Here is a 25,798-nt window from a genome sequence, read left to right as displayed (position 1 = left end):
AAAAAGAAAGACAATAAAAAAATAAAAAAAAAAAGGATGCATATGAAACCGATCGGGTATAGTTTAGTATTATTATTATTTTGTTTTTGTATTAGACTTATGTGATATTTTTTTTTTTTGTTTATTTAAAATTTTTTTTCAATATTCATTTGTGTGGGTAGGTAGGTATAATAATAATAATTATGGCATAAAATTTTTTTTTTTTGTATATTTTACGTGAAAAATTAATTTGTTTGTACATGATGAGTACGTGTATGATTATCCCCCCAGCCTTTTGGTAGTAAATGAAAACACAAAAACACCAAAAACCAAAAGCTAAGAAGCATAAAAAAAATAATAATAATAATAATAATAACAATAATAGTAATAATAATAATAACAATAATAATAATAATAATAATAATAATAATAATAATAATAATAATAATAATAATAATAATAATAATCAATAAAAAAATAAAGAAACGATTTATAACATGATCCGTTCCATTTTTGTCTAAACAGTCCCATCCCTACAGAAATTTTTTTTTTTTTTTTTGGTTTTTTTGTTTTACCAATGACATATGCCACCGTAATCATCACTTACGCTCCATTTACCAGCCAATCCAACCGATTGTTCCTTATCATCAACCGTACCAGCGGTTGTGTTAGCATTGTTCATGCCTGCTTGTGATGATCGTTGAGAGTAAAAAGCATCGTCACGAAGTAAGCGGGCAGCCCATGACCCGGCCGCAGGTTCACCGGTTTCGTCCCTGGCTTGCTTCAGGAACGGGATCAGTGCCGTGCCACCCGTGCCCCTGGCTAATTTTTTTTCATTAACGGACACGTTTGCCAAGCCTTGTTTTTTTGTGGATGATAATTGTTGTCGCGGTTGTTGCTGCTGTTGTTGTTGTTGCTGTAATTTTGATGAAGACGACGTGGTGGTGGTGGTAGTGGTGGTGGCTGAAAGATTGGTGGTGATGGTTGAGGTTGCGGATCTGGATTTTGCCGGAATGATGATGTATCGTGACACGATCTGAATATGCTTGTCTCTAAACGATCGCAACATAGCCAGGCAGGCATCGTAAGCCAATGTTAATGCCGGGTTTGAACGTTGATGGTCAAGCACGTAGTCACGAATATTGGCGGCCAACTCGAGGTGTTCCAAAAACCGGCGGTGCGGACCTGGCATGTACTGCCGCATCTCATGAATAAAATTGTTTGACTTGGCATAATCATCATCATCATCATCATTGTTGTTGTTGTTGACACCAGTGGGCCGATGCCGGACTCCCAACCCGATATCAAGCGCTTGGATCAAGCTGGATTGCGCGTTCGAACCGCCAGCGTATTGCCGATAATTTGATTGATCACCATACCTGACACCGAAAGGCAATCCGGCATCGGCCATGTTCTTTGAACCAGCAAGGAACGGCCGGATGCGGTAATAAAACGTGTGCGGGTCACATTGTTCGGGCAAGCGGGTCAAGATCGGGATCAGGTCGTCCACTTTTTCGGCCAGCGATTGCAAGCTCACAATCACGTCGTGCGGCAGGTCGCGCCGGCACGCGTGCATGGCGTCGAGCATGTGCGTGATGCATTGCGCGCCCTTGATTTCGATCACGGTGGAGACCAGGTAAAACCATGATTCATCGATCGAGCCCGTGAACGTGTGCAAGGTTGCCAATGATGACAGGTCGAGCTTGCTCGGGTCGACCTCGTGCCCGTCGTCGTCGTCGTTGTTTATAAGCAACGGCTGATGATTCCACAAGCATAGGCCAGCGTACGTTGCCAGCGGTGGCACTTCAAGCCATTCAGACAATTGCAACAACGGATTCGCAATCTGCACCGGCAAATGATCACTGGCGGTGGCACCGTTTTTGTTGTTTTTGTTGTCGTTCGCATCGCCACACCAAATATATGCATGAGCAATAAATCCCAAGATTGAATACGCTCTTCGTTGCTGATCCCTATCATTTGCCAACCGGTTCGCATTTAATTCCGGAAACGAACTTGACGAATCAATCACGGCTCGAACTTTACCGGTCATGATTAAGAACGGTAAAATCGATGCCGTGAATTCCCATGATGCAAAATATGAATCTGATAATTTGGTTAAAGGTAACCGATCGGGCACGAACCCGGTGGTTAATGACACGTCGAAATCGACCGGATTCGGAATGGACGGCAGCATTTTGTTTTAATTTTGTTGTTTGCTCCGCCTGGTCTGTCGTCGGGGTCGTCTGACGTCTGTCGTCTGACAGTTTTATTTTTTGAAATTGCAGTTCTTTCAAAAAAAAAAAATATACCGGTAACAAAATAAAATAAAAAAAAAAATATTGTACACCCTGAATTGAACTGGTTGCTAAAAAAAAAAATACAAAAGAATACAGGCAAACGTTCGAAATGGTTGATAAACCTGAAGATGGCCCTTTCCTTGCACTTGTACTCTATTATATACAAACACAATTTCAACGTTAATTTACCTTTTCTTCCCCCCCTCGAGGCCGCGCAAATGGAAAAAAAAAAAATTCGAGGAAAGTTTATGCACAAGCCAGTTCAGCCCTTACCCTCAGAATGCCCGGCCGGGGGGAGCAAAGTCAGAGTCAGGCCACGCTGACTAAGTGTACGGCCACAAACGTTTGCACATTTATTACAACGTTTGCTTCCGCGGCTAATTTGCTTCATGCAACGTCAGCCATCACGTAATTGGCGGTAACCCGCGCTCTGCTTACTTGTCTGGGCCAAAGCCGGGCTCGACCCCAAATTGACACCCCGGTGGCCCCCGGCAAAAGGACCATGTTTGAAGTGGTTTTCTTATTTCTAGAGTTCCATTTGTCTACGTTTTCCAGGTAACTGTAAAAAAAAATTAAAAAAAAGAAAAAAAGCCAGTTGCAATGACAATAAATTGCAACGACATGCCAACTTTTTGCTTACAAAACAAAACAAACCCAAAAAAAAAAAAAAAAAAAACTTTCTTCGGGTGGGATGAATGGATGGATGGATATGACAACTCAATGTCATCATTCCCGGGACAAATGGAATATAGCATTCGCTTACGGACTTAATGCTTCAATTAATTAATAGTTAGTCACGTCACTAGTTAGTTGCAAGACCAGTGCTGAGGTACTCGAACCCTTTATTGATTGCGTCATAAAAAATACATGCAATGAGTAACAGCAATATACTTGAACAAAGCAATCGACGACATTATATATATATTATATATTTTGTTCACGCTTCAAAAACCGGGCCGACTCCCGGAATTGGCACTGACGATGTCGACAAGTCAATCTGAAATCCCTTCCATTTCGTAATTTCCGTCTTGAGCCATTCGTCTCGTTGCTTCACGGCCTCAATCCCTTGAAGCCGTACTAACTCGTTCTCTTGCTCCTCTGCTGCTTTCTGTTTCTGCTGCAAGGTGGTCCCACCACTGACTTGATACGTAGTCTCGTCATCGCCTTCTTCGTCTTCCTCTGGCAATGCATCGTCATACAGGTCCACGTCCGCGTACCCTTCCGAACCACCACTGCCTGCCCTGCCACGGCCACTGCCGCCATTATGCCCTCCATACAAGGCGCTGATCCGTCGACCAAAGTTCGGACTCGTGCCAGCGGTTTCAATCACCGCATTCGCACTGCCGGTCACGCCTTTCACCACCGCGGCTGAAAATCCTTGCGCCGTGCGAAACAACGACGACGAAGTCGCACCCAACCTGTTTGTCACTTGTTGCTGTTGCTGGTTCTCCACTTCGTCGCGGTCATGCACGATTGCATTTTTCAACCGTTCCAATTCATTCACCACGTTTTCATGCGTGCGGGCAAGCGACGCGTAGTCTCGTTCCAATAAATACCGTTCCTGCGCTTCACGCGAGAACTTGGCTTCCAAGTTTTTGTAGTATTCTTCTTTATTGCCTGCCAATATTGCCGTACCCGTGCTCCTTGTTTCTTCGTCATCAACATTGCCATTGTTGTTGTTGTTGTTGTTGTTGTTGTTGTTGCTACCGTCTTGTTGCAGAACCGATATCGTGGACGCGTCCAGTTGAATCTTAGCATTCGCAGTCGCAAGCGAATCTGTTAGCGCCGCGTTCTCAACCTTGAGCGCAGCAATCTCAGCCTGCAAGTTCGCAATATGTTCATGTAATGCCGCGTTGGTTTGCTCATGATGACTCGAATCAACACCTGCTAACGGGTTGATCTCTTTCGCAACCTCGTCGTTGTCTTTGATTCCTGCCGCGCGTGGTGATTGTGATTGTGATTGCAATGGCGACAACATGCCGTTCCCGATATCGTTCTCGATTGACTGATCAGTTGATTCGCCAGCCTCGTTCTCGATCTTGACCCCCTTGGTATTTTCATCATTGTCATTGTCATTGTTTTTGTTGTTGCTAGTAACAGCAGCAGTAGTATCATCATTATTATCAACTGCAGCAGGCGCAGGCGCAGGCGCAGATACAGGCTCGGCGGGAATGTCGTTCTCATTCTTGTCTAATTTTGTGTTTCCCGCTTGTGGCAGTGTTGATCTATCTTCATCTTCATCAGCAGCAGTACCTGCACCAGATTTAACATCTTCATCTTTAATCGCCGGACTCTCCGTATCTGCCCGATCAGGCGTTTCCGATCCTTCCACTTTTTTGGTCTTTGATTTCTTGCCTGCCTTTTTCTTTTTCGATGATGTTGTCGAACTTGATGTTGCTGCTACTGTTGTTGTTGTTGACGATGCCGCGGTTTGTTGTTGCTGTTTCAACTCTTCAAACTATTTTAAAACAACGACGTATAAGCCCAGGTTAGCAACAATACCAATTAAAAAAAAAAGATTTGATTTCGTTGCTTTTAAAAATGCATACTCTTTTTCTAGCCGCCGCAATCTTCTCGGCTCTTGCGGTATCGGATTGTTCAGCAGCGTCAGCCATAATATTTTGTTTTTCTAGCCTCTCTCTCCCTTTAAATCAAGTAGTTTTTGTTTTTTTTTTAATTTTTCTTTTTGAAATAATCCAGATTGTAATGTTGGTGGTTGAAATCCACAAACATTGTTAGTTGGTGGGGTGCGGCTCTCCGTGACATCAAATTGTAATCAATTACGTAATCAAGGCCGATAAGTCGTCGCAGAACTTCACATGATCTCCACAATCTTCAAGACACAATTTGGCAACAAAAAAAAAATGACAAAATCATTTGTGCCTCTTGAATCGAATCCCGAAGTGTTGACAAAATTGGCACATAGCATTGGCATGCCATCACGCGTCATTTTTCAAGACGTGTTTGCCATTGACGATGCGGAGATGCTCGCGTTCGTGAACCGGCCGGCGTTGGCACTCATGCTCGTGTTTCCGAACAGTGACGCGGTCACGACTAATTCGAGCAATCGTCAGCAACATGATCATGACCATGACCATGACGTGATTTGGTTGAAAGTAGGTTTGAGTTTTTGTTTTTTTTTTTGTTTTTTTTTGGTGGTTACGAATTTGTTCTTTTGTTTTGTTTTGGTGTAGCAAACCATTCGCAACGCGTGTGGCACGTACGCGTTATTACACGCCACATTAAACGGTCCGGCCAAGGATTTGATCGTGCCCGGATCGTTCTTGTCAGGATTACGACATGACCTGCGTCAACTTGGTTTGTCTTCTTTTTCTTCTTCTTCTTCTTCTTCTTCTTCGCACGTAACCGAACAACGCGCGCGACTGATTGAATCATCAAGCCAATTGGAAAGCTTGCATGCCGCGGTTGCACTCGACGGCGTCACGCAGGCACCTGCTGCGGATTCGGACGATGTTGACCTGCATTACGTTGCGTTCGTCAAGCAAGCCTCGGCGCTGTACGAATTGGACGGCCGCAAGTCCGGCCCGGTGTTGCTTACCCAAGACTTGGATCCGCACGACGACGTGTTGGCCGCCGGCGCGTTAAAGTTTGTCAAGCAGTTTATTAGTGATCGTGATGATCATGGCACCAACTCAAACTTCTCGTTGGTTGCTCTCGTGCAGTCGTGAAAAAATTGATATATATATATTCTTTTTTAGCAAATTTACTATCGTAGCAAGCATTCCCCATTTACATCATCATGAATAATCTGCAGCCACCAGAATCTCCTTAACCGTATCCAAAACAATCAAGTTCTGGTCTCGATCCTCAAACTCATCTTGCAAGCAAAAAAATGCCAATTCCAACCGTTCAACATTAGCCGCCCGCGTGACCGGCCGAAGCTCCTTGCCGGATTTGGTTGCGGTCATGAATTGCCTGCATGCCTGCTCGACAAGGTTGTATTGCTTCTTCAAATGCTGCCGCAATTGCCATGCCGCATACACGATCGCGCATTGCGTCGCGATCGTCGACAGCATCGTGGCTTGTTCTTCTTCGTCCGTCTTGACCTGGTGTTGCTGCTGTCGCGCCAGTCTGGATTGCATGTCGGTTATCGCATACAGCACGGTCATGCCAGTGGACGTGACAATCCTGTCCAGCGCCTGGATCACGTAATGAGGTTCTTCCGTAACCGTAAATTCCAAATCAGCCACGTTCGGCACCACGAACCGGACGTACGCCAGGTGCGCCAATGCTTGCCTTCCTACGTGCCTGCTGGTATCAAAGTCAAGCGACTTGGCAACCGCAATCAAAAACTTGCGTCTCGTGACCCGGTTGGCCTTGACGACAGCGTACGCCCGTTCGAGCCCGTGCCTGCACTCGGCCCGGTCCGGCTTAGCCCGTGCCAACCGCTGGTTGTATTCGGCAGCTTGCCTCAGACCGTCAACGTACCCGCCTTCAATTAGGGACTCATGCTTGTCATGCAATCTTTGATGCATTTCTTGCGCCACGCCACTAATGTGTTCTTTTGACGACGTCTCTAATGCAATCAACGTTGGAATGCACTACATCATTTTAGTTAGTTAGTTAGTTAGTTAATTAGTTAATTAGTTCTTTTTTTTTTTTTTTGTTTTCTCTTGTCTTGCCGGCTAATATTTTCCACTTACTGTTCGAGGATTTGGAAATCCTTGCTTGACCACTTTCTCCATTAACAGGATCCCTGCAAGCGCAAACTCATCTTCCGATTCCAAGGTGATTTCCATAATGCCGTTTAAATATTTTTGAACAAGCGAAGCACACACCCTGCGCAAAAAAAATTAGCTAAACAAAAATATGTATAGAAATTATAATTAACCTACCCATCGTTGGCAAATTTTAAAGTATTGCCCTGAAGCACTTCGATATCCACTTTTTCGGCCCCATGTCCGCGTTCCTTGATTGCTTCATCCGCTTTCTTTTGCTCATGAGTTAAAAACTCACTAAGGACTTTAACAACCGTGTCTTTTAATTCTCGGTCGTGACTCTGAAACACGGCGTCCAAAACTGCAAGCACGTTGTCTGACACAAAAACTTGAGGATGTGCAATGCCAACCATGCCAATGTTCCGCACCGCCGTTCGCCTGATCGAGCCGTTCACGGTTGCCAACGTGAACGTTCGCAATACCATCACAATCACATTCGTGGGCGTCAACATTGCCTCAGAAATTTTGGCCTTCCTTGCAGAATTTTTCAGTTTCACGGTATTACTTTCGTCAGTTGCTTCCTGATCCTGCCGAGTTTTTCTTCGTCGGGTTGGGTCAATCACATTTAAAGCGTCATTAAACATTTTGCTGTGTTCTGTTAACTCACAATATCTGCCAAAATAGCCCAACAAATGAAGTAACCGAACAAGCTTAGCATCCGCTGCGGTTAGCTTGCCCGATACCGCCAGTGGCCAGTATTGACCTAACAATTTCAAGCACGACGTTGCGGTCACGGCCAACCGCACAGTCTGCTTCAAAATCACACTTGCGTGCCAAAGACATGGCATGGCTTCTGACAATTCCCGCAGGTTGAACTTGCTCAATCGTGACAACAACACGTTTAAAACTTCGCCAGTAAAATTGGTCGCCAAAGTGCCCGTGGTGGGAAGCACGTGGTGCAGAATTATGAGAACATAGTACGGCAGCATGTTTTCCTTCTCGCCATTGACGCCGCCATCTTGTGATAACGGTGGCGGCTCCAAGTACATGTGAATGTTTCTGACCTGCTCCACAGAAAACAAGCCCGGGTTGGCAATCGCAAATACTGACAACAGGCCAACAAGACTGTACAATGGGAAAGATTGAACATCGTTGGCATCACTGACTGATTGGAACAAGCTTTCAACCATGGCCATCGATGCAGCATTGCAATGCTGAACTGTTACAAGGTCACCGTCACGAGAATCCACGTCTTGAATCAACATAACCAAAAGTCGTGACAACTTTTCGTTTCGCTCCCGAACACGAATCAAGATTTTTAATCGACCATCGATATCGGTTTTGGCAGACAAATCATCATTAGCCGTGATCGGGCCTAACCAGAGTTCAATCAAATTTTTTTTCGCCAGTGATTGCACACCGGGATCGACGTCTTCAGTTCTTTTCAATAATTTATCCGCAATTTCAACCTTAATATCTAAATCTTGAGTTATTTGATAAACATCTTTTAACAGCTTGACCACTCTTCGCCTTACGCCGGTCCCGGTATCACCAGCACGATCGCATAGCATCATGTAAAATTCCTGAATCAGTACTGGCTTGATCAACATGTACTTGCCAACAATATCAACCGCCGCATCGCGAACTTGCGGCGAACTGTCCCGCAATCGCGCCGCCACCGAGCTTAAAACATTCTTGTTTATCAAAATCGAAGGGTCCTTGGCAAGTAACATGTTAAGCACGCGTAATCCTTTGGTTCGTGTGATAATTCTCGGGTTGTCTAACGACCGCAAAATTTCAGCCAGAACTCGGTCGTATAGTTTGTACAATGAAGTATAGCGAAGAAACTGAGCGTACTTCAACTTTATCGAACCTGGCGTCTCCGACACAAAACTAAAATGGAATGGTTAATTAAAAAAAAAAAAATTTACTAAAACCTTGTGGGTTATACTTACTTTTCTTTAATAGTCCATTGTTCATCTGTAGCTAACCGTAAGAGCTTGCGAATTATTTCTGTGCCTACTTGACCCGTGTTTTCAACTTGCGCAGAGCTTATTAAAGAAGCCCACGTGGTCAGGAAACAGTTGTAAGAACTTTTTGATGAAGAACCAGCAGCCTGAGTTTTATGCAAATATGTCAAAATATCAGTCATTGCCGTATCAAATTTTGCCAAGCCTTCTGGTGTTGACTCTGAGCCAAGATCAAAAGTGGGCCCTGTCTGTAGGTGCAAGGTCAATAACTTAACTCCAATAACTCCCAGCACATCTAAAGCCATCGAATTGATTTGCGCGCCATACTGTTCAGGATCTGCAGAAGATATCTATCAAACGTTAACATTAGACACCCCTTATTAGGAGGGGGAAAGAGGGGTTACTAACCATTCTCATGGCTAAGCATCTTAAAAGAACTTCAGTTCCGGGCCATTCCGGTAGGTCAAGAACGCAAATAAAATCTTCTGTAAAAAGATCCAAAAGAACCCTATAAGGAGCATCACCTGACTTTGTTGATTTCATTGCCCTTTCTACAAGGAAATTAACCACATCAGTTGCACTTTTTGTTGCTTCATTATTAGCCTTCTGGCACAATTCAACAAACTACACACTACATTAGCCTTCAGGTACCTATTTTCTTTTTTTTTTTTTTTTGTTTTCTTAGTTTAACTTACCTCTGTACGATCACGAGATTCGATTTCAATTTCATCCGGAGTCATGTCAGTTATTGTCATATTAATTGATTGATTAAACGATATTCTACTTGTATCAATTGACCCTGCCATTTGCACAAGCCTAACTATCAACGCCGTAACTAACTGAATATTGCCACCAGTCACAAGTCGATATTGACGAGCAGACAATCGACTAACTGGAAGTTTCTCTAAACTAGCTAAAATCTCGCTCAGCACAAACGTGCGTTGATCAGTGTATGATGCAAAAATTTGGGCAATCACGTCCATGGCGGCCACTCGCAAGTTCTCGATATTTGAACTACCCAGTAAAGAATCTTTTTCTTTTGTCAAGTTCTCAACAAAAATGAGCGCAATGCACACAAATTCTAACCGAGTGGTAATACTCTCGCTTAAATCTTGCAAGGACAGTAATTGATACAGCAATGATAAATTCCTAGTCACGTCTTGCAAAATTCCACATAGAAACTTTTTGTAAGAAATTAATTGACCAGAATCGTCAACAGGCGATATGAGTGGAACAAGCAAATTATCAACAAGATTTGACAGTAATTCAACAATGTCCTTTATTGCATCTTCAGAAAAAATTTGTTTTTCTTCACGCGGACTCAGCATTGAACGCAACACGGTCTTGCAAGCCTTCAGTCCGTTTTCAATGATTGAAAATAAGCCAACATTCTCATGCTCAGATCTATTTTTCAGCCCTTCAAGTCCACCCCAAGCAATCTCACCCGCCTTCTTGATTGATCTCAAACACAATTTCTGAAGTCGCAGTATATCATCGAGTTGGATTTGATTGTAAACGTTTAAAACAATGGCCCGACGCAGTGCGGATTCAAGCCTGCCCTCAATGTCGTTCGATAATAACGGCTCGCTAGTCACATCATCTGATACAAGCCAAACATTCGACTGAGCACGCTTAATGTCGGATGTATCATCCGCATTATCATCATCTGCTTCAAACACGGACTCGATCAAATCTTCAAGATCTTCTAATGACGCCTTTGCCTTGCTAGCCGGATCCTCAGTATCTGGCTTCAAATCCACTGATGGCTTCCGTTTGGGACTTGGACTCGGCTGGTCGAATGATGTAGCAGCTGATGACGGCACATTTTTCTCATACGAAGCTTCTGCCATGCTCGGAGTTTGCGGCAATATAGTGCTGTCCTTGTCACCGTTGACTTCTGACTCCAATTTTGGTCTTTTGCGTGCATAGGCTGATGTACTGAATAAAGGAGCTTGTTTGACAGATTCTAGTAAATTTTCAAGCGTCATTTCCTGTTCACTGTTTAGAACCACTGGTGGAGGATTACTGGTCGCAACAGTATCTATGAGGCAAGTTAGGTCGCGCGCTGTTTTAATGAAGGAGAATGATGATACTTGCAATTGAACGGAACAGCAGCTGAGTTTAACAACCGATTTGAAAACGGTTGCAACCCAAATACATTAGAATCATCATTTTGTACTTGCCCATTTGCAGGAAGCGACGCAAACGCTTCCGGCACTTTAAACGACCTGAAATTGAACACATTGCGATTAGACTAAAAAGAAACAAAACATGTGCCCACAACTAAAAAAAAAAAAAAAATTAAAAAAATTGCCGTACAAAGGGCTCATGTCTGAAGCAGTAAGATATTTTTTAAACCCAGTCAAATGTTGCTCAATGTAATATACATGCTGTGGGTTTTGCGGAGGCATGTTCAGGTAAGACATTGTTTGGCTGGATCGGTCGCTGTCTTGTTCTGACACTTGAAATAATGACGATTGTTGGACCACGTCGGCAACTGGCACCATTAATGTGACTGGTACAAAATGTAATCAATAACTGAGTTTCATAAATTTCATTCGCTTCTCACCTGGAGCGATCGGAGTAATGGACGTCAACGGCGTGTATTGAAGAGCTCCATTTGGCGTTGTTGGAATCTGATTCCTTTCGCCATCTGCAGGCTTCATGGCTGGCCAACGCAATGGGCTTCAATTATTTAGTAGGCAAGCAATAGTTCTCAATTGTGGATCTTTTTACAAGCTGATTTAAAAATATGTCGTGACAGAATGCATGCGCTTGATATCGTTGGTATTTGCACGCGTTTCCACCGCCGCACTTGTCAATATTTAGTGGGGTGGACCCTGAATCTTTGAAAAAAAAAAAAACCCATCAGAACTTGAACTTGAACGATGGGATGTCTTCTCGACTAGTGATAACTACTATAAACCCAGGCACTGTTAAGGCTGTTAAAAATGCGTTAGAAAAATTAGGAATTTTTGACAAAACTGGCGGCATAGCACATAACGCGGATCAGGGCAGGTTCACGATTCACACGTCCACGGTATTATTTTTGTAAAAAATCAAGTTAAATATAAGCTAACATTTTAAATGGGTTTTATCAAAAAAAACTGTTAGTACGTTGATGGTGATGATGATGATGCTGAGCTAAGTAAAGTTTTTGAGAAGCTTGAAGCCATATTGGGCCCATCCATACCGAATCACGACTGGTCAATCAAATGCGTTCGCGGTGTCAAAATCGATCGTGACAGGCTAGCATTGTCCAGTCTTCAACAAGCCACTGAGTCAGTGCTGAGATTTACTAGCACTTTAACAGATCAAAACATTGATTTCATGCAACTGATCTTGGCCGTGCCCAACCGATATTCCATCTACGGCAAGTTGCTGTTACTAACTTCTGGTCCGTTCGAAAACTCACCACAATGGGCTTCTTTTTTTTCCACAAGGCTATCAAGTGCTCAATTCTATTCCGCACTATGTGCCGAATTAGCCCTCACGCATGTGGCCGTTAACGCGCCCATAACCGCGCAGGATAACACGATTCGGCATCCGACCGACCTGCGCTGCCTGCACGGCGATTTTGGCCAACAACTCACTACCGAAACATTGACTGATCCGACTCGCAGCAATCTGGATGCAGAATTTTGGGCATGCACAATCCAGAACGGTATCTGGCAGACATGGGCCCCCAGATACACAATGTTTAGTAGGGGTAACGTCAAGGAAAAGGCTCGCGTGCTCACATTTGACGGCATAAAGGAAACCATAGTGGTCGACCTGTACGCAGGCATTGGATACTTTACTTTTTCATATGTCAAGTCCGGTGCCAGTTTGGTTTTATGCTGGGAGATTAATCCGTGGAGCGTGGAGGGCCTGGTGCGTGGTGCCAAGGCAAACAAATGGACAGTACAGTTGGTCCATCACGACGAGGAATGGCACTATGATGGTGCCCGGATCGTTGTGTTTTTAGAATCAAACGAGCATGCGTTGAACAGGATCCGAACCGGTCTCAGTTCTATCGGTCAAAACTTTAGTCATGTAAATCTCGGCTTGTTGCCATCTAGCGAGCAAGGGTGGCCAACTGCGGTAGGTATTAGTTCGCTGTCATCATTAACAAGTACGGCATTACATGTGCATGCAAACGTTAAAGATACGGAAATTGACCTTTGGGGAAGAATCACTACGCAGGCATTGAATTCAATCAACCACTTGTCATTTGAGCTTGTTCATATTGAAAATATTAAGAGTTTTGCGCCAGGTGTTAAGCACATCTGCGCAGATTTTGTACATACAAGTTAAAATATAATTAATATATATATTTTTTTTTGTCTTTTTTGTTTTTTTGATAAAACTTCACCGAGTTTCCGGGCCGGCCCGGTACTTTGAAAACACCTCATTAATGTATTTTGTCCACGCAACAACATTTGCTTCAAAAGCTTGCAAATTAAGACCGCCAAGCGCAGCCTGGATTTGCTGAGTGGTTCTTGCCACGCGACGCTGAGAGTCATTCAATTTTTCAATCTCCTGCTTAATCGCGGTCTCTCTCAATTTTTGCGTTAGAATCTGTGTAAACTTGGTCGCAAGAACATCGAGATCTATATATACATATATTATTAGTTAAAATCAAAATAATAATAATAATAATGATACTATACAATCTAAAAGTGTGACGTGGGCTGATGTTTCGGCAATGCGACCTACGATAACCAAACTGAGAATCTTGATATCTTGATCATCGTCTATGCCCTCGATAGCACGGTCAATAATGTCCACGGTATTAACAAGAAGTTGAGAGTCACCAAACACTGACACAACAGAAAACAGTGCGTCATAAGCTGCCTTGCGAGAATCAATGCCATCATCAACTTTATGCTTGAACGGTCCCATTTGAACTTCGCGAACTCGGCTGGGATCAATGCGAGAATCCTGAACAAGAAGTGGCACAAGGTCTGCAAGCTGATCTGACAACAAACTTGGCCGGTTGTGAACGAGCGATGCAATTGCCGACAGGCCCAATCTGCGCTCATCAAGGTTTGCACTCTTTAACACGTTAAAGAAACTAGTCACGATCGGGCGCAGAAGATCGCTGTATTGGTCGTCCGATCGCTGGGCTTCAATTGTGAAAATAAACCTAACTGCGGATATAAGAATAGTCTTATCACCACCATCACTCAACCGCCGCTGAAGATCTGGTAAGAACCGGGCCGGATCTAACAAAGCCAGACGCCCAATCGATTCTGCAGCGACAGCTTTCTTTGCACTGTCATCATCGATTGAAAAATCAAGCGAAAACAATCTGATCCGTAAATCTTCGGTAAACGGCGCAAGCGTGGTAGCTGAATTGAAAGATATAACTTCCTTTAACGCTATCAGTAACAAATAAACATCAGGAGATTCAGGAACTAATTTGTTAATGATTGACGGTACGTAACTATCAACATGGACTGCAGCAATAGACCCGAGTGTTTGAGCTGCCGTAATGCGAATTTCATCTGACGGGTCGGAAAACTTGGAAAGCAAAAAATCTACCGAAATGGAAGGCCACTCTGGTGACAGCTTGGCAAGTTCTCCCAAAACTTGCAACGCACCTCGAGCAATATTGGCATCATTGGCTGCAGCCTGCGATTGCAAAATTGGAATCTTTTCTCCACTAAGACTTCCGTTCAGGATAACCGCAGCAAGCGCGCGCGGGCCAGCAGAAGTGGAAATCACATTAGGTTGTGACAAGCTATCGTAAAGAAGCAGTGACTGATTTGACTTTGCAACCTGAACAACCAGTGCAAGGAACGGTGTAATCGTCGCGGTTGACGTTGCTAATGGTGCGACACGGGTTACCGTCTCCACAAGGTCCGGGCTAGTGTTCACTGCACCGGCCACATTTGCCAGTACTGACAATGACAGGCCTAATAACGTGCTATCCTCCTCAGTTATGCCATTACGAAGCACGGCAATTATACCAGCAGCAGTTTCAGGGTCGACAGCGGCCTGGTCGTCCGTGATTGATTTTAATGCACCAAAAGCCGATGCACGAAGGGACTTGTTTGACTTTCGAAGCAATCCGGTCAGCTCCACAGCCACATGGTTAACCCATTCCCGCGGCAACTTGCGTTGACTGCTTGCGATAGTATCAATGGTTTTGATCGAAATCAATCGAGTGGTCTCGTTTTTGAGCCTGTCAAGACAAATTTCAAGATCGGATGCAAATTCATCTTCAGAAAGAGATGATCGTGCCTTGATAAGTAACTGGCCAATCGCGGTAATTGCCTTTTCTCTAACTTCAATATCAGGCGCGGCAGCCTTTGAGATGACGACTTGACGAATCGTGGACACATATTGTGAAGCGTTAATCGTGGGGTCAGACGTGATCACGTCGATAATGTCAGTGGCGGCAGCTAGCGCTTCGCTTGAAATTTTAAAAAACTTGTCATTAGCGGTTGTGGTAATTATAGAGATAAGGGTCAAAAGATGCACTGAAATTTGTGCCAGCGAATGATGAGCTGTTAATGATGTTACGAAATTGATTGCAAACGAACGAAGCGTGCCAATGAGGACGCATGACTGAAGCGCTGGAATAAAACGAGCCAATTCGTCTGGCAAAGTTTGAAGTACTGCCACCAGTTCGGTTGCTACCACGATTGATGCTTGCTTTGTCAGTACACCCGGAGTCTTTTGAAGATGAAATGCGAGAATTTTGAATATGCGACCGGAAATGTCGGGAAGAAGAGCTCGAGGATCGGATTCGAGAACCATACTGTCATCAGACATGCGGCGCTTGCCCTTCTTTTTGGGATACGAAGATGACGATGAGTCGACTGTGATTTGCTTAACAAGATGAGCAAAAGCGTTGAGAACCTCGACACGGACGCTCTCTTCGTGCTCTTTAAACCGAGACACTAGAAGACTTGCCAGAGACGAGTACAAGTTAGAGATCAGGTCTGGTCGGGTATCAATCAAAGTAGTTAGCAGTTTGGCGGATCCACGGCGAAGTTTCCAGCTGACATCTTCGTCATCAGTGAATCCTTCGTCCAGATCAATATCATCAAACTGGTTGCCCTCGTCCTCATCTTCTTCTTCATTATCATCTAAATCAATGACCTTGCTGTCATCGTCATCATTATCATTATCACTGTCTTCGTTATCAGAATCGAATTCAGCGTAGTTTGGATCGTACTTGACAAACTTGACACCTGTAGCAATAATGTCACCAACAAAGTTGTTCATTTCGTTCGGACAAAGCGAAAGAAACGTATCCAAAGCCGTGAGTCCATGCTCACGAACTTCATCGTCCTCGACCACAGTGATTGCACGTAATACCTGAGGCGCAAGTAAAAACACGTACGGGCTAAAATTTGCCGGCGCGGACCTGCACAGCGCGGTGGGCACAGACACGAGAACACGGAAGCGGTCAGGTGAGCTTGGTGATGCTAAATCAAACGAATCGTGAAGGTACGACGTGAGCGACTGCCATCGTTCAGGAGTCAGGTGCACGGAAAGCGCACCAAGGCCGGCGACAGCGCGCTTGCGGACGATGCCCTTGCCGGTCTCGAGCACGCCGACCAGCGCATTTTGGGTATCGAGAATCTGTTCGGACGAGAACTCGGTACCGAATCGATTGATGAGATCGACCAGGACTTCGAGTGACTCGGCGGAGCTGCGCAACGAGGGCAGCAACGTGTGCAACAGCCTGGACACGAACAACTTGCCCGTGGAAGCCGTGGCCGGCGTGTGTGTGATGAGCGTGCGCAATGCGGTCGCCGACAGGTCTTCAGTAGGCGAAGAAACTGACACGGCGAGGGTGTTGATCACGGAACCAATCTGAGAATCGTTGAGTCTGGCGGACAGCGGGATCAAACTGGACAAGCCGGTAAACAAAACATAAAAAAATAAGTTAGGTGACACGGCACAATAGCCATCAAACACACAAGTAACCATACCATTTGACTGCCAAATTCTGGACCTCTGCGTTGTTGTCGGCCAAGCTCCTTAGCACATTGTCTGTGATTTTGGACACGACGGCCGAGTCAGCGGCCAGCGTGACTGAGTTGTTTGCCAGAATGCCGTGCAAGTCAGACAAGGCCATAAATCGGAGGTCCGAATCCTGCAATGCCAGCTTCTCAAGCAGCGGCAGAACCGCCTGAGAGGAATTGACGTTGTACGCCATATATACCGGTGAATGGAGATGATGACGATGGAACTGAATAATCGAATTGAGTTGAATTGAAGGCGAGCTTCATGATGCGAAATACCAGCGCCGCGGCCAGCACGGGATCGTGCGGGTGACAAGAAGCAGCAAAACCTTGTTGGGCGCGAACACGTGCTTGGTGCATAGATATTAATATTACTGCTGCGTCATTGCGTACGTAAGCAACTGCGGAGACGATTTTTACTTCGACGTCGGGCTGTGTTGGAAAACCACAACTCCTTGTCTTCCAATTTGAACGTATCCCTTCCTCGTTTATTTTGTTTTTTTTTCTCTTTCATTTATTGCGTCAAATGAAGGTCTCTGCGTCTGCCGTGTTAGTCGCCGCAGCGGCGTTTGCCGTTGTTCCGGAAGTGCTCGCGTCGTCGTTATCGTCAGCATCGTCATCTTCGATCCCGGGTACGGTCCAGTTTGACATTGTCCGCCAGAAAGTACCTGCCGGTCATGACGTCCCGTTCAACGCTCGTCACAGGCGTCGCGTGCGCAGCCGTCGCGACAACGTCAAAAACACAGTCGAGCAATTGCTTGATAACTCGTTGGCCCTATATTATGCTAACGTGTCGTTGGGCACGCCACCACAATCCTTGCGCTTGCAGATCGACACCGGATCGTCCGACGTGTGGGTACAGTCCGGTGAGAACGAGGTATGCCAAGAATCAAGCGATCCCTGCGCCGAGTCCGGCATTTTTGAACCCGATCAGTCGTCGACTTTTGACGACGTTTCGCCCGGCTTGTTTTCGATCCGCTACGGTGATTACTCCTACGCAAAAGGCGACTACGCCACAGACACGTTTCACATTGGCGGCGTGTCGGTCAAGAACTTGACCGTGGGCGTGGCCACCGATGCAAACGCTACCCAGGGCATTATGGGCATTGGCTATTCTTCCAACGAGGCCATTGTCTCCCAACAGGGATCATCTTCGCAATACTCTAACTTGCCAGACTTGCTTGTCGCTCAGGGTTTTATTCAAACCAGGGCTTATTCGTTATGGCTCAACGACCTGCAGGCTTCTACTGGTTCCATTCTGTTCGGCGGCATCGACACAAAGAAGTTCACCGGTGATCTGGTAACCGTACCGATCCTTAAATACACCGGCGAGGAAACGCCGTCCGAGTTTTACGTATCATTAACAGGCTTGTCCCTGACCGATGACAACGAGCAAACCACGTTGACGACTTCCGAAAACGCCGTGTTGCTTGATTCCGGAACATCATTCATTTACTTGCCGTCCGCGATCCAACGCGGAATTGCATCCGCCGTCGGTGCCAAGTACAATTCGCAGCTCGGATTTTACGTGGAATCGTGCTCGGTTCAGAACGTGAGCGCGTCCGTCGATTTTGAATTTGAGGGAGTGACCATTAAAGTGCCCATGTCCGAAATATTCTACCCGGCCATTTCCACCGATGGCACGCAAATCACGTTCACTAATGGCGAAGACGTGTGCTTGTTGTCGGTCCTGCCGGATACCGACATTGGCGTATCCATTCTCGGTGACACTTTCTTGCGGTCGGCTTACGTCGTGTACGATCTTGATAATGAAGAAATCGGCCTAGCCCAGACGGTGTTCGACTCTGAAGATTCCAACATTGTAGCCATTTCCAGCTCCATCCCGTCTGCGTCTGCTGCATCTGAAACCGCTTCTGCCACGTTATCCGTTCCTGCGTCGTCGGCCACGGGAGACAATACCGGCAGCAATGATTTTACCGAGTCGTTGTTTACCGGCTCGGTCACGGAAAAAGATTCAACCACGACCTCGACCTCGACCTCATCCCGTTCTAGATCTGCCACCGCGGCTGGCACGACCACTACTACGACGAGCCAGACCTCTCGAACCGCCACGTCGTCATCTTCCACATCTACGAGCACATCCGGCAGCGGATCAAATAGTTCTTCCGCCGCTTCAAGCTTGGTCATTAATTCCGTGTTTGGTAGTTTTGCCGTCATTGTCATGATTGCATGGAATTCTATGTAGTTTTTTTTTCTTAAAGTGTCTTTTTTTAAAGTGTCTTTTTTTTGGGTATGTTGTCCATAGTCCGGTTTTACGATTTTAAAATAAAGTAAATAAATTTTTCTTCCATAAATATCAAAATATCATGCCAATTATTAATGTACAATAAAAGAAAAAAAGAAAAAGGAAAATGTATGCGTATGGTTTCAAGCGGATTGCTGAAACGCGGCCCACGCGATGCGCCTCTTGGCTTCATCACTAACCATTTCACCGGCAGTTTTAAATTCCAAGCTTGCTTCAAACCCGGACACAATCCTGGATTCGTTCACGCCAACTTCTGCAAATTCGAGTGCCTTGATCACGTTTGCGTATCGCGTGATCGTGTCTCGCACGGACGGGCTGATGAACTCGTTCGTGTCTGAATAAATTTCCCATCCAGCCTCGTCGGATAGCAAGTTGCCAGCTTGCCCTGTTGTTGCTGTCGTGCCAGATGGCAACTGCTGCTGTGTGTGCTTACGCAAAAACAAGTATCCGTTCACGCCGAGCACGAGGTCCACGCCGCCCGGCAGCGAAAACGCATGCGCCTTGGACCGCACGACCAAGGATGAAGAATGCAAGGTCAAAAAATATCCGTTGCGCAACTTGCCATAACTTAACGATCTCGTGTGCAACGACGCGGCGCCGTCAGTGAATACGGCTTGCACTTCCGCATTCAGCAGGTCACCCTCTTTTAAGAACTGTCGCATCTGTAACTCGTCTGATTCTGATTTCCTTCGTTGCACGCCTCCAGGTAAGTTAACCGATCCCAACATTAACACGGCTGCCTGCTTGGCTCCGATATCAACATGCCAACTGCGAGGTCCGACGTCCAAAATCCGGCCCACGACATGGTCGCCCACTTCGGGCACGTACCGGCCTCGCAGCGGTGCCACGCTTAACAATTTGTTTACCCGCGTGATCGTGCCCGCCACGGACGAATACGTTCGTGATGACGATCCGCTGCCTGAAGTGCTGGTAACCGCGTACGTTCCATGCCCGCGCATCCACACCGGATCCGCCGTCACAAGCTCGCCAGGCGTGACGATGTGCCGGCCCTTGACCACACCACCTGCGCTACTACTATTACCACCACCTAATTCACCGTTGCCGTCGCCCGTGTTTAACGAAAAGACCCGTTCGTGATCATCATCATCATCATTATCATCATCGTCTTCATCATCATGTTCACCATATTCATCCGCATCCTCATCCATGCGATCGTTGTCATCCCAGTCATGCTGCCGTCGTTTATTTATTGATCGCAACCCTGACGTGCTAAATAAATCAGTCGACTTATGTATCGTTATTATCGACATTTTTTTGTAGTTGCGAAACCAATGTTTAATTGGGATCTACGTTTTAAAAATCTCGAACAGGGTAAAAACTTTAAAATCAGCCTTCACGTGATGCACTGTTTTTAAGTATAATTGAAAATTGTCATACCTGGTTTAGGGTATGTCGTTGCTATTTCCTTTATTTCCTTCCTGTAATTCAAACTATTCTTTGCTGTCTTTGTTGTCTATTCAGCGAGGTTAATCTTTTCTTGAAACGCGCAATCCTAACGGGTCATGAGCCCTGGTGATTGGAACCAGTCAATAAGTTCGAGACTGCGAAGTTCCAAAGCGAAGGAAGATTTAGAAGTTTCGCAAAAAAAGAGATCCATGCTGGTTAAGAACTCCAAAATTGTCATTTTGGATGGTTCGAAGGAAAGTGTCGATCTCTTTTTTTGCGAAACTCCTAAAGGAGAAAGTAGAGTTATTACAGGACTTGAGGTTTCGACTGACGTATGCTCGCATTAGTCCGTCCACTACGGAATATCAAGCTAGAGTGAACAACCTCATTTCACAGTCGCCTCCTCCGGATAATATTTATTCGACTTTCAAAAATATTATTCGGGCTAGGGAGAGTTCACGCTATCCAGGTGGGAACGCACCTGTTCCTCACACGAGCGGTGACGTTTACGTAAATAAGTAAACTTCAACTGGATGCTGCTGTTGTGATAAATGCCAGATCCGATACAATTGCAAAAATGTGCGTGGATATAATATTGAGTATTACTGCTTTCTTTGCAAGAAGAAAGGACACGATACGCCATTTTGCTATCGGGCAGAATTTCCAGATGGTAAGAATTTTTGGTGGAAAGAAGAAAGGAAAGTCTGAAAGAGACGAAGCTAAATTCTCGCAAGCACTAGTCCCCTTTACTGAAACACCGATTACGGGGTACAGTGAAGTTTTAAATGAGCTTGAGTATGACACAATTGATCGGACCGTCAACCTTCAGTTGATGAAGGGGCCAGGTTCGACTGGGTTGCAGATATGGGTGTTACTTTTTATATGTGCGGTAACGAAGACATGTTTTTAAATCTTGTGGAGTGTGGAGTCTCCGAGGGAGTTTCGAATTTCTCAAGTCAATAGAGATATAATCCGAAGTCGGTCAGTGGAGGATATTCATTTGAATCTCAAAAAATTCGAATGGGCTTGAATTCACTATCCATCTGTCCAACGTGATCTATGCAAAAGAGCTCGAAGGATCAATTATTTCACTTGGAGCCTTAACTGATAACAAGCGTTACAAGTGTGTAATTGAAGATGGAACAATGGTCATTTGCGATTTAATCAAGAAAATATCATTTGTTACTGACAGAAGATTTCATGAAGGTAAGCTCTTTGTCTATCGCACAGAACCGTATCATGCTGGAGAAGTGAATCTGAGCATGGCGCTTTGGTACCAGCGTCTAGGGCATACTGGCGCAGAGACCATCAGGAATATGGCATGCCATGAGTCAGTTGAGGGAATCACAAATTTGACTGACAAGGAAAACCAAGTCTGCGAAACTTGCGAGCTATACAAAGCTGCCTTGGTGCTCGCGTGCACAATTATGAGCCTCTAGAGTGCATACATTCAGATGTATGTGGTCCTCTCGAAGTGGAAGGTGCTGTTACGAAGGAACGCTACTTCGTAACCGTCATAGATGATGCTACATGTCGTGAGATTCGCTGGCTTAATACACTCCTGGCAGAATAATTGAAGCTGATTGATACGAAGAAATTGGTCACGGTCTTTGAGGACAATCAATCATCTATTGCATTGTCGGAGAATCTGCTTTTTTCATAAACGAAGCAAACACTTCGACATTAGATGCCACTATGTGCGTGAACTTGTTGCGAGAAAGCTTATTCAAGATATTGTCAAACAGACAAGATGATTGCCGATGGAATGACCAGAGCATTGGGAGAGATAAAATTTGTCTTCTGTCGTGATGGACTGGAAGTGCATACGCTTGACACGAGGGAGTGTTGATACCTTTCTGTAATTTAATTATTTCCCGTTAAAATTTTTCTTTGCTATCTTTGTTGTCTATTCAGTGAGGCTATAATCTTTTCTTGACAATCCTAACAAATCCCTTACTCATTACATCTAAATCTTAGTCAAAAATCTATGCTTTACAATATTGGTACACGTTGTATAAAAAAAATAGGGAAAATAATACATCTTAATAACTTAATCATTAAATCCAAATAACCTGCGCAACTTGCCAAATTTTTTTTTCCTACCTGGAACAAAATCAGTCGACACCGTGACTGGCTCAGCATGGGCCGGCAAGTGGGCATTAGCATCACCACCAGACATTGTTGATGCTGCTTGCTGCTGCTGCTGTAATTCGTGATGATGAGTTACCGCAGGACTACTAAACACCGGCAAACCAGCTTTCCGTTCCGCTCGGTCACGCTCGCGTGCTTCTTTCTTCTGAGCTCGTTCTAACTTGTGCTGTTGATACTGTGAAAGCCGTCGCGTTTTTGTTGGCGTTCGTGGCTCCGTGAATGGTTCTGATGGTTCCAATGGTACCGGTACTGGCGGCAGCTGTGGTTGGAGTTCTTGTGCATGGTTATCGCTCGCCAGAATGCTCACACCCGTAGAATTTGCGCCATCATGATTCTGGTGTTGGTGTTGGTGCTGATCGTCGCCTGCAAAAGAGTTGCCGCCATGGAGAACCCCAATCTCTATATCTTCGTCACCTGAGGACTCAATTCGCGACCGGGTCGCATTTACCGTAGAACTCACTGCGCGGCCAAAGCCCAACCGTTCTGACCACCTCGTCGTATCATCGTCAGCGTCTTCGTCTTCGTCTAAATCCGAATCATCCAATGGTGCCGGCTTGCGTCGCCATCGCGATTTAATCGGAATCGCGCCATAACGATTGTTTTCGTAATTAAAATCTGAATCTGAATCATCCAAAGGTGAAGTTTTGCGTCGCAGTTTTTGCTGTTGCACTTGTGACTGAGGTTTGAACCCAATCGGTTCAACCGGCCGCCGGTTCTCCCTCTTGAATGAAGAATCAGAATCAGACCGGGTCAATGATGGAATGCCATATGATTCAGCCTGACTGGCAATTTCGCGTGCCTTGTGATGCAAAACATTGCGCCCGCTGCTGCTGTTGACGTCGTTTTGCGACGTGGCCCGTGTCGTCGGTGCCGCCGGTGCGGCGTCTCTCAACGAGCTTTTAAACTGGCCACGCGTGTTTCCATTCGGAAGTCGTTCAAATGACGAAGATGATCGCAACTCATGCCGGCGTGGTTGACGTCCTGAGATCGCATTCGCATTCACGTTTGCTAATGAGGTCGCATTCTTTTGAAACGACGGTAACGGTGGCACCGGTTGAGTAGAGGTTGATAATGTGGTTTTGAGTGATTTTAATGATTTGCCGGGATTGCTATGTGATATTTTGCTCAGCGGCGTGACTTGCTGCTGCGCAATCACTGGCTTCCGCGCTGCCAGGGATTTTTGTTGATTATCTAGTGCTGAATTTTTTAAGATGCCGCTAACATTAGTTGCGTTGCGTGGTGTGGGATGAAGTAATTCTGGGGCTTGCCATCTTGAGCCAGAGTCGGACTCGTTTGCTGAGCGCTTGACTGGTGCCGTACCAGGTTTGGTCACGACAACGGCAGTAGCGGGAATAGAAGCAGCAGCAACATGCGGTGACTGCTGTTGCCGAGTTGTGACTTGCCTAACCGCAACCGGCTTCGCAATAACCTTCGTCTGGCTGGTTGATGTCAAGTGCGTGTCTGCAAGCTTGGCTTGACTGCTACTTTTTGTATCAGTCTCAATGACTGATAAAATATCAGGATAGTCCTTATCTGGAAATTCTAAAACTTCCAAAGCATCTTCAAACATATCATCTTCATTGTCATCATTTTGTTGATCTACCACTGGCGTTGCCGATCTTGAAACCGTACCATTGCTCACCGTGCTTGAACTTTGCCTAAACTGTGTGGTCTTTGCCACCGTACTATTTGCTTTTGTCGTCGGCTTTGGTGACTCAATCACATTTGGTTTCGTAATTTTTTTCGTAACACCGTTCGCAGCCGCAGGGGTTGCAACCACGTCAGCAAGCTTTGCCGGTGTTGTGGCCGGTGAACTTGGCGTGACATTATCAAACCCCGGCAATTTCGGTGGGGGTTCGTCAATATTTGTAAAACTAACCCTTGCTGCTTTCCGCTTTGCAGAATTGCTCAATTCATCATTGGATGACCGAGCCGATAACACGCTCGAAGGTCTTGATGAATCCCTCAGGGCAGATTTGGTGGGTGATAACGTCCTTGGTGGTGGCACATGCTTAATTGAAGACCGAACTTCGAAATCTTCCTCTTGAATCGCCGGCGGCATGTGCGAGGCGGCGACAAGTTTCGGGGATGACAACACGCTGCTGGTGTCCAGCGTTAGGTCCTCCGAAATTGAATTTAAATCAGACTCGTACGACAGTACGGAAGACGCATACCCAGACCGACGACTGTTGCCACTACTAATAATACTGCTGCTTCCGATATTGTTTTTGTTGCTGCTGCTATTGTTGTTGTTGCCGGGACGTAACTTGCTGGAGATGGCCATCAAGCTGCGAGATGACGTGAACGAGTTTGAACGCAACGTGGTTGCAAACCCGCTGCGATGTTGTTGTTGTTGTGAAAACTTACGAGAAGCCGTGTCCGGTCCGACTGACTGAGGCCGCAACGTGCGCTCAGACAGGCTTGGCCGTCGTTCGATCTGATGATGTTGTTGCTGTTGCAATGACGCACGTTGAGCTGCTCGCTTCGACGGTGCTACTAGTGATGAAGGAACAGAATCCTTGGATGCCTTGCGAAGCGCAGTTGCAGCGGCTATTAATATATATTAAAAAAAACCCCCACTCATGTTACATGTTTGGCCAATCAAGCAATCTCATGACTTGCACTTACCGGCAGACGATAGTGATGTTGACGAGTTGCTTCTCGACATGGCCACCGCGCTTGCCGCAGCTAGCGCGCTCGCATTTTTGCCTGCTGAACTTGTGTGGAAATCCATCGAAGCCGAGCTCTTGAAAATTGACGAATCATGATGTTAGTTTGATTCCACCTCCCCTCAAGAGACCATAGCGCAAACTGGTTATTTAAATCACGTACCTTCATTCCTACCGCTCCACCATAAGGAGCTCTTCTCTGATGGCTCATTTTTCTTTTTTTTTATTTGCTCGAAATCGTTTATTTCCAAACTACTGATAAGACAAGGATGGCAAGGACAAGAGACATCCGTTGATAGGAAAAAGATGACGCAATAGATGCCAAAAACACAAATGCCCGGCAACGTCAATCAAGTGATTTAGAACTCGCAACTAAATATTAACCAAGTATAATTTTAACTCCGTATATAAAGAAG

At 45.5% G+C, this 25,798-nt stretch overlaps 10 protein-coding genes across 10 annotated transcripts; 3 read left to right on the top strand and 7 right to left on the bottom strand.

Annotated features, from left to right (window-relative positions):
* Positions 1-448: 448 nt before the first annotated feature.
* V1514DRAFT_302126 (Indoleamine 2,3-dioxygenase) lies at positions 449-2,557 on the bottom strand. The gene has a single exon (XM_066925564.1). The coding sequence runs from the start codon at positions 2,171-2,173 to the stop codon at positions 551-553; it is 1,623 nt and encodes a 540-aa protein (XP_066785589.1). The 5' UTR covers positions 2,174-2,557; the 3' UTR covers positions 449-550.
* A 126-nt stretch (positions 2,558-2,683) lies between these two features.
* V1514DRAFT_325174 (uncharacterized protein) lies at positions 2,684-3,188 on the bottom strand. Its single transcript, XM_066926564.1, has one exon. The coding sequence runs from the start codon at positions 3,004-3,006 to the stop codon at positions 2,803-2,805; it is 204 nt and encodes a 67-aa protein (XP_066785588.1). The 5' UTR covers positions 3,007-3,188; the 3' UTR covers positions 2,684-2,802.
* Positions 3,189-3,213: 25 nt separating this feature from the next.
* Positions 3,214-4,891, bottom strand: V1514DRAFT_275729 (uncharacterized protein; the record flags this gene model as incomplete). Its single annotated transcript, XM_066924907.1, has 3 exons — positions 3,214-4,199; positions 4,536-4,734; positions 4,826-4,891. 3 exons carry the CDS (start codon positions 4,889-4,891, stop codon positions 3,214-3,216), a joined length of 1,251 nt encoding a protein of 416 aa, XP_066785587.1.
* A 204-nt stretch (positions 4,892-5,095) lies between these two features.
* On the top strand, positions 5,096-6,024 carry V1514DRAFT_325172 (uncharacterized protein; the record flags this gene model as incomplete). Its single annotated transcript, XM_066926563.1, has 2 exons — positions 5,096-5,392; positions 5,471-6,024. 2 exons carry the CDS (start codon positions 5,096-5,098, stop codon positions 5,963-5,965), a joined length of 792 nt encoding a protein of 263 aa, XP_066785586.1. The 3' UTR covers positions 5,966-6,024.
* A 10-nt stretch (positions 6,025-6,034) lies between these two features.
* V1514DRAFT_340749 (sister chromatid cohesion C-terminus-domain-containing protein) lies at positions 6,035-10,913 on the bottom strand (the record flags this gene model as incomplete). The annotated part of the gene is made up of 6 exons (XM_066929036.1): positions 6,035-6,838; positions 6,941-7,076; positions 7,133-8,848; positions 8,911-9,275; positions 9,334-9,549; positions 9,621-10,913. The coding sequence occupies 6 exons, from the start codon at positions 10,911-10,913 to the stop codon at positions 6,035-6,037; spliced, it is 4,530 nt and encodes a 1,509-aa protein (XP_066785585.1).
* A 781-nt stretch (positions 10,914-11,694) lies between these two features.
* V1514DRAFT_361748 (S-adenosyl-L-methionine-dependent methyltransferase) lies at positions 11,695-13,221 on the top strand (the record flags this gene model as incomplete). Its single annotated transcript, XM_066929720.1, has 3 exons — positions 11,695-11,965; positions 12,040-12,131; positions 12,174-13,221. The coding sequence occupies exons 1-3, from the start codon at positions 11,819-11,821 to the stop codon at positions 13,219-13,221; spliced, it is 1,287 nt and encodes a 428-aa protein (XP_066785584.1). The 5' UTR covers positions 11,695-11,818.
* Positions 13,127-17,120, bottom strand: V1514DRAFT_350212 (armadillo-type protein). Its single transcript, XM_066929399.1, has 3 exons — positions 16,857-17,120; positions 13,578-16,774; positions 13,127-13,517 (listed from the first exon to the last, which is right to left on the bottom strand). Exons 1-3 carry the CDS (start codon positions 17,081-17,083, stop codon positions 13,276-13,278), a joined length of 3,666 nt encoding a protein of 1,221 aa, XP_066785583.1. The 5' UTR covers positions 17,084-17,120; the 3' UTR covers positions 13,127-13,275.
* Positions 17,121-17,348: 228 nt separating this feature from the next.
* On the top strand, positions 17,349-19,223 carry V1514DRAFT_325154 (aspartic peptidase domain-containing protein). Its single transcript, XM_066926562.1, has one exon. The coding sequence runs from the start codon at positions 17,416-17,418 to the stop codon at positions 19,093-19,095; it is 1,680 nt and encodes a 559-aa protein (XP_066785582.1). The 5' UTR covers positions 17,349-17,415; the 3' UTR covers positions 19,096-19,223.
* V1514DRAFT_325153 (uncharacterized protein) lies at positions 19,169-20,445 on the bottom strand. The gene has a single exon (XM_066926561.1). The coding sequence runs from the start codon at positions 20,424-20,426 to the stop codon at positions 19,278-19,280; it is 1,149 nt and encodes a 382-aa protein (XP_066785581.1). The 5' UTR covers positions 20,427-20,445; the 3' UTR covers positions 19,169-19,277.
* Positions 20,446-22,612: 2,167 nt separating this feature from the next.
* V1514DRAFT_340743 (uncharacterized protein) lies at positions 22,613-25,593 on the bottom strand (the record flags this gene model as incomplete). Its single annotated transcript, XM_066929035.1, has 3 exons — positions 22,613-25,263; positions 25,342-25,459; positions 25,546-25,593. The coding sequence occupies 3 exons, from the start codon at positions 25,591-25,593 to the stop codon at positions 22,613-22,615; spliced, it is 2,817 nt and encodes a 938-aa protein (XP_066785580.1).
* Between the last annotated feature and the right edge of the window lie 205 nt (positions 25,594-25,798).

This window comes from Lipomyces japonicus (genome assembly GCF_038497905.1).
Source record: "Lipomyces japonicus strain CBS 7319 unplaced genomic scaffold V1514scaffold_4, whole genome shotgun sequence".
Lineage (NCBI taxonomy): Eukaryota > Fungi > Ascomycota > Lipomycetes > Lipomycetales > Lipomycetaceae > Lipomyces > Lipomyces japonicus.
This window is presented reverse-complemented; position numbering and strand designations above follow the sequence as displayed.